This window comes from Thalassophryne amazonica, chromosome 5 (assembly GCF_902500255.1).
Source record: "Thalassophryne amazonica chromosome 5, fThaAma1.1, whole genome shotgun sequence".
Classification (NCBI taxonomy): Eukaryota; Metazoa; Chordata; class Actinopteri; order Batrachoidiformes; family Batrachoididae; genus Thalassophryne; species Thalassophryne amazonica.
The window spans coordinates 83,956,358-83,968,952 of record NC_047107.1 but is presented as its reverse complement, the minus strand read 5'-3'; the positions used below and the strand labels follow the sequence as shown (position 1 = coordinate 83,968,952).

Below are 12,595 nucleotides of genomic sequence, written 5' to 3'. Positions count from 1 at the left end.
AACATTCACGTGGGACACACCCACATTGCTACACGACTCCCAGTCACAATCCTGTATGAGGATTCAACCCTGAAGGCCCCAGCACTGGTGGACACGGGCTCTGAGGGGAATCTGCTTGACAGCAGATGGGCCAGGGAGATAGGGCTCCCTCTGGTGGCTCTTACCTCGCCTGTGCAGGTTCGAGCACTAGATGGCTCCCTACTCCCACCAATCACACACAAGACACCTCCAGTAACCCTGGTGGTGTCAGGTAACCACCGGGAGGTGATCGAGTTCTTCGTGACTCAGGCCACCTCCCGTGTGGTTTTAGGGTTTCCATGGATGCTTAAGCACAATCCCCGGATTGATTGGCCGTCCGGGGTAGTGGTGCAGTGGAGCGAAACCTGCCATCGGGAGTGTCTCGGTTCCTCGGTTCCTCCCGGCTCCCACGCTAAGGAGGAGGTCCGAGTCCCGCCCAATCTGACGGCGGTGCCAGCGGAGTACCATGACCTCGCTGACGTGTTCAGCAAGGATCTGGCTCTCACGCTTCCTCCCCACCGCCCGTACGATTGTGCCATTGATTTGGTTCCAGGCAGTGAGTTCCCGTCCAGTAGGCTGTACAACCTCTCACGGCCGGAACGCGAATCAATGGAGACCTACATCCGGGACTCATTAGCCGCCGGGTTGATCCGGAATTCCACCTCACCGATGGGCGCAGGTTTCTTTTTTGTGGGTAAAAAAGATGGCGGACTTCGTCCATGCATTGATTACAGGGGGTTGAACGAGATCACGGTTCGCAACCGATACCCGTTGCCCTTGTTGGATTCAGTGTTCACCCCCTTGCATGGAGCCAAGATTTTCACCAAGCTGGATCTTAGGAATGCGTATCATTTGGTTCGGATTCGGAAGGGAGACGAATGGAAGACGGCATTTAACACCCCCTTAGGTCATTTTGAGTACCTGGTCATGCCGTTCGGTCTCACTAATGCTCCCGCGACCTTCCAAGCGTTGGTAAACGATGTCTTGCGGGACTTCCTGCACCGGTTCGTCTTCGTATATCTAGACGATATACTCATCTTTTCCCCGGATCCTGAGACTCATGTCCGGCATGTCCGTCAGGTCCTGCAGCGGTTGTTGGAGAACCGTCTGTTTGTGAAGGGCGAGAAGTGTGAGTTCCACCGCACTTCTTTGTCCTTCCTGGGGTTTATCATCTCCTCTAACTCCGTCGCCCCGGATCCGGCCAAGGTTGCGGCGGTGAGAGATTGGCCCCAACCCACTAGCCGTAGGAAGCTGCAACAGTTCCTCGGCTTCGCTAATTTCTACAGGAGGTTCATTAAGGGCTACAGTCAGGTAGTTAGCCCCCTGACAGCCCTGACCTCTCCAAAAGTTCCCTTCACCTGGTCGGACCGGTGCGAGGCCGCGTTCAAGGAGTTGAAACGGCGCTTCTCGTCTGCACCAGTTCTGGTGCAGCCCGATCCTAGCCGCCAGTTAGTGGTTGAAGTGGATGCCTCGGACTCAGGGATAGGAGCGGTGCTCTCCCAGAGCGGGAAGACCGATAAGGTCCTTCACCCGTGTGCCTATTTTTCTCGCAGGTTGACCCCCGCTGAACGGAATTATGACGTCGGCAATCGGGAACTCCTTGCTGTGAAAGAGGCCCTCGAAGAGTGGAGACATCTGTTGGAGGGAACAGCCGTGCCATTCACGGTTTTCACTGACCATCGGAACCTGGAGTACATCAGGACCGCTAAGCGTCTGAACCCCAGGCAAGCCCGCTGGTCATTGTTCTTTGGCCGTTTTGACTTCCGGATTACCTACCGCCCCGGGACCAAGAACCAGCGATCGGATGCATTGTCCCGGGTGCACGAAGAGGAGGTCAGAACGGAACCGTCGGATCCCCCGGATCCCATCATCCCGGAGTCCGCTATCGTGGCCGCCCTCACCTGGGACGTGGAGAAGACCGTCCGGGAGGCCCTGACCCGTGTCCCGGACCCCGGAAACGGACCAAAGAACAAACTATACGTCCCACCAGAGGCCAGGGCCGCAGTCCTAGACTTCTGTCACGGTTCTAAGCTCTCCTGTCACCCAGGGGTGCGAAGGACCGTGGCAGTCGTCCGGCAACGCTTCTGGTGGGCATCCCTGGAGACCGACGTCCGGGACTACGTCCAGGCTTGTACCACCTGCGCCAGGGGCAAGGCCAATCACCAGAAGACCTCAGGGCAGCTACAGCCACTGCCCGTGCCTCATCGCCCCTGGTCCCACATCGGCCTGGACTTCGTCACGGGTCTCCCGCCGTCCCAGGGAAACACCGTCGTCTTCACGATAGTGGACCGTTTCTCCAAGGCGGCCCACTTCGTGGCCCTCCCGAAGCTCCCTACGGCCCAGGAGACAGCGGACCTCCTGGTCCACCACGTCGTCCGTCTGCATGGCATACCATCAGACATCGTCTCCGATCGCGGTCCCCAGTTCACCTCACATGTCTGGAGGAGCTTCTGCCGGGAACTGGGGGCCTCGGTCAGCCTTTCGTCCGGGTACCACCCCCAGACCAACGGGCAAGCAGAGCGGGCCAACCAAGAATTGGAGCAGACACTACGCTGTGTGACAGCCGCGCACCCGACGGCCTGGAGTACCCACCTGGCCTGGATCGAGTACGCCCACAACAGCCAAGTGTCATCAGCCACCGGCCTCTCCCCGTTTGAGGTGTGCTTGGGGTATCAGCCCCCCTTGTTTCCGGTGGTCGAGGGAGAGGTCGGTGTGCCCTCGGTCCAGGCCCACCTACGGAAGTGCCGTCGGGTGTGGCGTGCTGCCCGCTCTGCTTTGTTGAAGGCCCGGACGAGGGCGAAGAAACATGCAGACCGGCGACGGGCCCCGGCTCCCACGTATCGTCCTGGGCAGGAAGTGTGGTTGTCCACCAAGGACATTCCCCTTCAAGTGGACTCCCCCAAGCTCCAAGAACGATACATCGGTCCCTTCAAGGTCCTCAAAGTCATCAATCCCGCCGCAGTGAGGCTTCAGCTTCCGGCCTCACTGCGGATTCACCCAGTGTTTCACGTCTCCCGGATAAAACCCCATCACACCTCACCCCTCTGCACCCCGGGTCCGGCACCACCTCCTGCCCGGATCATCGACGGGGAACCGGCTTGGACCGTGCGCCGGCTCCTCGATGTCCGTCGAATGGGCCGGGGTTTTCAGTACCTGGTGGACTGGGAGGGGTACGGCCCCGAGGAGCGCTCCTGGGTGAAGAAGGGCTTCATCCTGGACCCGGCCCTCCTGGCCGACTTCTACCGACGCCATCCGGACAAGCCCGGTCGTGCGCCAGGAGGCGCCCGTTGAGGGGGGGGTCCTGTTGTGTGGGCCGCTGAAGAGGAGGTACTGCTGGCCCACCACCACCAGAGGGCGCCCTGCCTGGAGTGCGGGCTCCAGGCACCAGAGGGCGCTGCCGCCGACGAAGGCTGCCAGGGTGACAGCTGTCACCCATTACTGGACACAGCTGACTGCACTCAGGACGGAGGTATATCAGCAGGACAGCGTCTCCACCTCAGTGCCGAGATATCGCCTTGAGCCTAAGGTAATCTTCTCTGCAGCTTCTTTAAGTATAATCCTATAATACTTGTTAAACCTTTCAGGACAGCTGACTACCGAAAGCCGAGTGATCGGATAAGTACTCACCTTCCTGCTTATTGTGACAAGAGGTGGAGGCGGCTTGCCCCTCTCATCTACTGGGTGCGGTCGCATCCCAACCTGTGTGTTTGTGTTCTTTCCCGCCAGCAGTACCGGATCCGACGAGCGAAGGCAGTGGCCACCTGGGAATTCGGGACTTGGCGGTTCCAGTACTTCTGGGTTTCGGTGGCAGAGGAAATCTGGGTGGTTCCGGTTCGACTAGGACGGACGTCTCCTACCTTCGGGCCTGCCCACAAGACACCAGCAGATTTCGGCTTACACCTCCAAATTGTGAATTATTGTATCAGTTGTGCTAATTTCACAACAGTAAAACTTGTTCTTACCTTTTTCCATTGTCCGTTCATTGCGCCCCCTGTTGTGGGTCCGTGTACCTACACTTTCACAACAATAATTTTAGATTTTAACAACTTTATTCTATTCAATATTTTTTTCACTTTAATTAATTTTCTCATTCCTCTGACATTCCAGCTTGTAATAAGAGCATCAATATATTCTTTTTTACTTTCCATTTAGTGATTTATGATAAACAAGATTAGGACCAAAAATCACCATACCTCTTTCCTTGATAAAGTGCACATTTACACAGTCATACTCATTCATGCACATATATACACACACATTGAACCCAGAACATATTTTAAACTTCCCCTTACCCACCCCTGGTATTCCATCCAGTGGAATGAGAACCCCACCCCTTTGAACACTGAAGTTCCCCAGGATGCCGATCCACAATACTGGGGAGAAGCTAACCAACATGACCTTTCTCCCTTGTTCCAACATCGACACCCCAACACCATGTTAGTTCTAATGTCTCTTAACCCCCTTGAAATAAGTATAACAATGGAAGATGTAAAAATAACAGTATACTGTATATATTGCTATTGCTATCCAAATTATAACTGCCAACTATAACCTTGAGTTACTGAAGCTTAGCTTAGTAAATAAACAAAAAATATTTTAAATGAAAATATAGACATAAGAAAAACAAAACAAAACAAAAACACACCCTGTATTTATCAGGTATCACCTGCTTAGAAATGTTTGTTTTATATCAGGAAATTCTTGATCCACATATTACCACGTTTCAGTTCAAACGCCACCGGTGTTCTCCGTGGAACCTTGAAGTCGCCTGTAGAATTCCTCTGCTTCCTTAGGTGTGGAAAAAAGGTGGATCTTACTGTCATGGAGAATTCTAATCCTGCATGGATTGTATTGAAACCCACGGAAAGCGTTAATGTCGATGAAGTTCTTGATGATGGGTTGAAAGTTCTTTCTTGTCCGGGCTGTTTCGGCCGAGAAGTCTTGTGCAAACGTGATCCTCTGGCCATCGTGCAAGATTTGTTGTTTTCTTGCTTCTCGGTAAACAAACTCTCTCTCTTGTAAGTTTAGAAACCGGATCAGAACGGCTCTGTTCTGGCCTGGTCTGGCTGTTGCTGGTGTGCGGTGGGCTCGTTCCAATGTAAATGAACGGTGCGTCAGGCCCAGCCATTTCGGTAGCATCTCAGTAATATAGTCAATAAGTCTACTATTCCCCTCGACTCCTTCACGTATTCCAAACACACAGAGATTTTTACGTCTTCCACGATTTTCCACGTCCTCCAATTTAGCCTCCAGGGAAGCAATGCGCTTAAGAGCAGTTTGTAGAGTTGTGTCGGCTTCCTCCTGTTTAGTTTCGGATGTGGCTATGCGGGCTTCGGCCTGTTCAATGCGAGTCGTGTTTGCAGAGACGTCTTGTATTGTCTGTGTTAGGTTACTCTCTAATGTTGTGAGGGCGGATGACATATTGCTCAATTTTTGATCAATACCACCGAGTCTTTCTCCAAAGTCTGAGCGCATTGACTTTAGTTCTGACAGTACATCTTCGATGCTAGCCATATTAGCACACTCCGTGTTAGTAGTAGCATTAGCATCCGTGCTATCCTGGAGATTTGTCGGGGTTGTTCTGGTACTCGTTTTGCGTCCGCGGGTGAAAAGATCGCACTGTTTCATGGACGTTGTCTTTGACATGACCCCCACGCAGCGTGTAAAGTGAAAGTTGGCAGTTAATAAGGGTTTTGTTCATAAAAACAAGAACACGGTGTCGGAGCCACAGCGCTAAGTCACCATCTTGAAAAACCTCTTTTTCAAGGGAGTCTTGGCCAAGAGGCAGCAAAAGTTACAATTACAAATGCACAGGTAAAATTACAGATGGTTGTCAGTGCTTGTTGTGGTGGCAATATACAACAAGCACTGGGTGGATACCTGAGGTTAGAGAAGCTGTCAGGTTGAAGAAAGAGGCCTTTTGTGTGAGGTTGGCACACACATCTCCAGAATTAGTGAGCAGATACTGGCAGGCCAAGGACTGCAGTCTCAAGTGATTGCTGAGGCAAAAAACATGGTTGTGGAGAAGTTTGGAGAGATCATGGAGAATGACTTTCGGTCAGCCTCAAAGCGGTTCTGGCAAACCGTCAGGCAGGCCAGGAAAAGGAGGCAGTTCTTAGCCCAAGCTGTGTTCAGCAAAGGTGGAGACCTGTTAATCTGGACTGGGGATATTGTTAGGTGGTGGAAAGAACAATTTGAGGATCTTCTCAACCCTGCTGACATGCCCTCCTTAGAGGAGTCAGAGATGGAAGATTGAGACAGATCTGATACCAATCCACTAGCTGACTGAGATAGTCAAAAACTCTCAGTGACAAATTGGTGGGAGTGGATGAGAGTTCCACTGAGATGCTAAGGTTTTTGAATGTTATTGGTGTTGTGTGTTGGGGGGTGTGGCTGGACATTTTGGTGTTCTTTTCTTTGCTCTCCAGGTGTCATGAAAACTGATTTGTCTGTGGAGAAGGTGCTGGCTGAAGAGTCCTTCACCCTCATCAACATCATGTGCAGCACCTGTGAATGGTGCTCACGTGCAGCCTTAAAGACTTTCAGCTGAAGCAGATAATTGGATGGCGTTCTGCATTTAAGTCATGTGTGATTCAAGCAGAACTGCTGGGAACTCGACCTTGTGATGTTCGTTTGTGAGACGCTGAGGACCGCGCCTGGGTTTGACACATCGAGCCTGTGAAGGAGGAAGGGTGAGGGACACATGCTGTCAGCACACATCAGAGGTGATTAAGTGTTTGACTAATTGTTGATAGTAACTTGCTATTTTGTTACGCAGTATATTTGAATTGTGATGAGAATGGTGCAGCTTGCTTCTCACGGCTGTGACGTGCGGACAAGTAATCCTCCACCTGTTGTGAGAAGCTGCTCATTTGCATAAAGCTCAAAATACAGACCTGAATGTGTTGCTGATAGTGTATGTCTTTTGAAGGATATTAGTTGTAACTGCTGACTTACCTCACCTCTTCTATCCTTCGCAGAGAATCGGTTTGTCGTGTCCACCTGGGGGGTGGTTGGCGGTAATAGTGGGTCCAGGAGCGCCGGGCTTTGATCCTTTTGGGCGCTGGAGAGCGTGCCAGCCTTCACTCCACCAGAAGGACGCTATTTCAGTTTTTACACTTTATTATGCACCAGCGGGTGAAATAAATAAATTGTTTTTGTTATTGGAACCGCTTTCTGGTTATTTTTAGCGCTGGGTTCCGTCTGACGCAGGTCCGCTCCTCAACCCGCGTCAACACATAACAATTGGCCTGTCATGGCTGACACACCTATACAACGTTGGATGGAAGTCTGGGACAGTACCTCTGCATTGGCAAACTGGGATGGTGGTCCCCATCTTTCTTGTTCCAATTATAGAGGAGCCACATGTCTCAGCCTGTTTGGGCAAGCCTAGGCCAGGGTACTAGAGATGAGGCTTAGAGTGATAGTTGAACCTCGTATTCAATGCAGGTTCTGTCCTGGTCATGGAATGGTGGACCAGTTCTTTATCCTTGTATGGATATTGGAGGGGGCTTGGGAGTATACCCAACCAGTCTACATGTTTGTCATGGACATGGAAAAGACATTTGACTGTGAGGAGTGCTGTGGCAGTATTGGGTTCATTGAGGATGGTTGTTTACATCAATTTTGGAATCTTTCTGATTTTGTGCTGACTTGAGGTGCATGTGTTTACATATTTCAAGGAAACAGTGGGTCTTTCTGAATTGTATTAGCATTTCTTCATTCTCATAGTTTTCTTTTCGCACTGATTCCCTGCAGTAGGCATCATGATAGCTGCTAGCCCTTTAGCTTTATTCATTCATTCATTCATCTTCTACCGCTTAGTCCAATTAAGGGTTGCAGTGGGGCTGGAGCCTATCCCAGCAGCTATAGAGCTCCTTTTAATGACGACAAACCATCTGTTGGCAGTAGTAACTAACACATGATTACACTGTGTGAGACAAAGTAGTTGTAAAGTTATGGTTATGGTCACCTATGTTGTGTGGGCCGCCAGAAGAGGTACTGCTGGCCCACCACCAAAGGGCGCCCTGCCTGAAGTGCGGGCTTCAGGCACGAGAGGGCGCTGCTGCCACGGACACAGCCGGGAGTGACAGCTGTCACTCATTAATTCCTGACAGCTGTCACACATTCTTCATCATCACACTCCATAAAGACCAGACGTCATCTCCACCTCGTTGCCGAGATATCGTACTTCATTGTAGGTAATATCCTCAGCCTTTTTGTGTTTATCTGTAATCTGTACATTGTGAGTGTTTGCAGGCGTACCGGTTCCTTGTTTTGTGGAAGCTGAGTGAGTGCAGGACGGCACTCTTTTTCTCTGAGGGATCACTGCAAACACATCAGCATATTGAGTGTGAGGTGGAGGTGGCATTCCCACCGTTATTGTTACTGGGTGTACACACACCCATACTTGACTGTCTTTGTTCTCGCCAGCAGTACCAGATCCGACAGTCGGGGACGGTGATCACCTGGGAATTCGGGACTTGGCGGCTCCAGTATTCTCTGGGTTCGGTGGCGGAGGAAATCGTGTGGTTCCGGTTCATCTCAGGACAGACGTCTTCTATCCTCGAGCCTGCCCAATCAATCAATCAATCAACTTTCTCTTTATATAGCGCCAGATCACAACAGACAGTTGCCCCAAGGCGCTCCACACTGCAAGGCAAGGCCATACAACAATTATGAAAAACCCCAACGGTCAAAACGACCCCCTGTGAGCAAGCACTTGGCTACAGTGGGAAGGAAAAACTCCCCTTTAACAGGAAGAAACCTCCAGCAGAACCAGGCTCAGGGAGGGGCAGTCTTCTGCTGAGACTGGTTGGGGCTGAGGGAGAGAACCAGGAAAAAGACATGCTCTGGAGGGGGGCAGAGATCGATCACTAATGATTAAATGCAGAGTGATGCATACAAAGCAAAAAGAGAAAGAAACAGTGCATCATGGGAACCCCCCCACAGTCTACGTCTAAAGCAGCATAACCAAGGGATGGTCCAGGGTCACCTGATCCAGCCCTAACTATAAGCCTTAGCAAAAAGGAAAGTTTTAAGCCTAATCTTAAAAGTAGAGAGGGTATCTGTCTCCCTGATCTGAATTGGGAGCTGGTTCCACAGGAGAGGAGCCTGAAAGCTGAAGGCTCTGCCTCCCATTCTACTCTTGCAAACCCTAGGAACTACGAGTAAGCCTGCAGTCTGAGAGCGAAGCGCTCTAATGGGGTAATATGGTACTACGAGGTCCCTAAGATAAGATGGGACCTGATTATTCAAAACCTTATAAGTAAGAAGAAGAATTTTAAATTCTATTCTAGAATTAACAGGAAGCCAATGAAGAGAGGCCAACACGGGTGAGATATGCTCTCTCCTGCTAGTCCCCGTCAGTACTCTAGCTGCAGCATTTTGAATTAACTGAAGGCTTTTTAGGGAACTTTTAGGACAACCTGATAATAATGGTCATCCATGTCTTTATGTCTGTAAGACAATCCTGCAGTTTAGCTAATTGGTGTGTGTCCTCTGGCTTCATGGATAGATAAAGCTGGGTATCATCTGCGTAACAATGAAAACTTAAGCAATACCGTCTAATAATACTGCCTAAGGGAAGCATGTATAAAGTGAATAAAATTGGTCCTAGCACAGAACCTTGTGGAACTCCATAATTAACTTTAGTCTGTGAAGAAGATTCCCCATTTACATGAACAAACTGTAATCTATTAGACAAATATAATTCAAACCACCGCAGCGCAGTGCCTTTAATACCTATGACATGCTCTAATCTCTGTAATAAAATTTTATGGTCAACAGTATCAAAAGCAGCACTGAGGTCCAACAGAACAAGCACAGAGATGAGTCCACTGTCCGAAGCCATAAGAAGATCATTTGTAACCTTCACTAATGCTGTTTCTGTACTATGATGAATTCTAAAACCTGACTGAAACTCTTCAAATAGACCATTCCTCTGCAGATGATCAGTTAGCTGTTTTACAACTACCCTCTCAAGAATCTTTGAGAGAAACGGAAGGTTGGAGATTGGCCTATAATTAGCTAAGATAGCTGGTTCAAGTGATGGCTTTTTATGTAATGGTTTAATTACTGCCACCTTAAAAGCCTGTGGTACATAGCCAACTAACAAAGATAGATTGATCATATTTAAGATTGAAGCATTAAATAATGGTAGGGCTTCCTTGAGCAGCCTGGCAGGAATGGGGTCTAATAAACATGTTGATGGTTTGGATGAAGTAACTAATGAAAATAACTCAGACAGAACAATCGGAGAGAAAGAGTCTAACCAAATACCGGCATCACTGAGAGCAGCCATTTCCTCTCCAACTTACGGGTTATCTGCTTTAAGCTACGAGTTTGTGAGTTATACCACGGAGTCAGGCACTTCTGATTTAAAGCTCTCTTTTTCAGAGGAGCTACAGCATCCAAAGTTGTCTTCAATGAGGATGTAAAACTATTGACGAGATACTCTAACTCCCTTACAGAGTTTAGGTAGCTACTCTGCTCTGTGTTGGTATATGACATTAGAGAACATAAAGAAGGAATCATATCCTTAAACCTAGTTACAGCGCTTTCTGAGAGACTTCTAGTGTAATGAAACTTATTCCCCACTGCAGGGTAGTCCATCAGAGTAAATGTAAATGTTATTAAGAAGTGATCAGACAGAAGGGAGTTTTCAGGGAATACTGTTAAGTCTTCTATTTCCATACCATAAGTCAGAACAAGATCTAAGATATGATTAAAGTGGTGGGTGGACTCATTTACTTTTTGAGCAAAGCCAATAGAGTCTAATAATAGATTAAATGCAGTGTTGAGGCTGTCATTCTCAGCATCTGTGTGGATGTTAAAATCGCCCACTATAATTATCTTATCTGAGCTAAGCACTAAGTCAGACAAAAGGTCTGAAAATTCACAGAGAAACTCACAGTAACGACCAGGTGGACGATAGATAATAATAAATAAAACTGGTTTTTGGGACTTCCAATTTGGATGGACAAGACTAAGAGACAAGCCTTCAAATGAATTAAAGCTCTGTCTAGGTTTTTGATTAATTAATAAGCTGGAATGGAAGATTGCTGCTAATCCTCCGCCCCGGCCCGTGCTACGAGCATTCTGACAGTTAGTGTGACTCGGGGGTGTTGACTCATTTAAACTAACATATTCATCCTGCTGTAACCAGGTTTCTGTTAGGCAGAATAAATCAATACGTTGATCAATTATTATATCATTTACCAACAGGGACTTAGAAGAGAGAGACCTAATGTTTAATAGACCACATTTAACTGTTTTAGTCTGTGGTACAGTTGAAGGTGCTATATTATTTTTTATTTTTGAATTTTTATGCTTAAATAGATTTTTGCTGGTTATTGGTGGTCTGGGAGCAGGCACCGTCCCTACAGGGATGGGGTAATGAGGGGATGGCAGGGGGAGAGAAGCTGCAGAGAGGTGTATAAGACCACAACCCTGCCTCCTGGTCCCAACGCTGGACAGTCACAGTTTGGAGGATCCAAGAAAATTGGCCAGATTTCTAGAAATGAGAGCTGCTCCATCCAAAGTGGGATGGATGCCGTCTCTCCTAACAAGACCAGGTTTTCCCCAGAAGCTTTGCCAATTATCTATGAAGCCCACCTCATTTTTTGGACACCACTCAGACAGCCAGCAATTCAAGGAGAACATGCGGCTAAACATGTCACTCCTGGTCCGATTGGGGAGGGGCCCAGAGAAAACTACAGAGTCCGACATTGTTTTTGCAAAGTTACACACCGATTTAATGTTAATTTTAGTGACCTCCGATTGGCGTAACCGAGTGTCATTACTGCCGACGTGAATTACAATCTTACCAAATTTACGCTTAGCCTTAGCCAGCAATTTCAAATTTCCTTCAATGTCGCCTGCTCTGGCCCCCGGAAGACAATTGACTATGGTTGCTGGTGTTGCTAACTTCACATTTCTCAAAACAGAGTCGCCAATAACCAGAGTTTGCCGCCCACACGTCACCTTTGTGATTTGACTGTAATTATATTCTGAGGTTGTCTGTATATTCGTTGTGCACGTTTCACAACATTAAATTGTTACTTTTTGGCTCATCTATTGGCCGTTCATTTGCGCCCCCTGTTGTGGGTCCATGTCACTACACTTTCCCAACAGGATATCTCGGCCAGCGTCATGGACTCCGAGGGGCGTCACCCGGTTGTTGAACGACCAATGGGAGAGCAGGGAGCGCAGGCGTCTGCAGGAGACGTGATTGGTGAGCTGCAGCACATTCTCATCGCCTTTACGGCTCGGTTGGATCAAATGACCGAGCAAAACATCCTCCTGAACCGCAGAGTGGAGGCTCTCTCTGCACAGATGGCGGCGAACGCTCAGGGCGCTGCTGCAGCTTGTCCTCCTGTCGACCCTGTGCAGGATATAAATGTTCCAGTGGTGGTTCAACAACCCCTCCCACCATCCCCTGAAGCATACATAAGCCCTCCTGAGCCGTACGGAGGTTGTGTGGAGACGTGCGCGGACTTTCTTATGCAGTGTTCGCTCGTCTTCGCACAATGTCCGGTCATGTACGCGTCAGATGCTAGTAAAATAGCTTATGTGA

The 12,595-nt window shown here is 49.0% G+C and overlaps 1 protein-coding gene across 1 annotated transcript in view; it reads left to right on the top strand.

Annotated features, from left to right (window-relative positions):
• The first annotated feature begins 6,031 nt into the window (after nucleotides 1-6,031).
• si:dkey-88e18.2 (interleukin-12 subunit beta) overlaps nucleotides 6,032-12,595 on the top strand; it is a 28,459-nt gene continuing 21,895 nt past the window's right edge. The window contains exon 1 of the mRNA XM_034169585.1: nucleotides 6,032-6,158. Within this exon, the coding sequence (XP_034025476.1) occupies nucleotides 6,032-6,158 (127 nt within the window). The remainder of the gene's footprint in view (nucleotides 6,159-12,595) is intronic.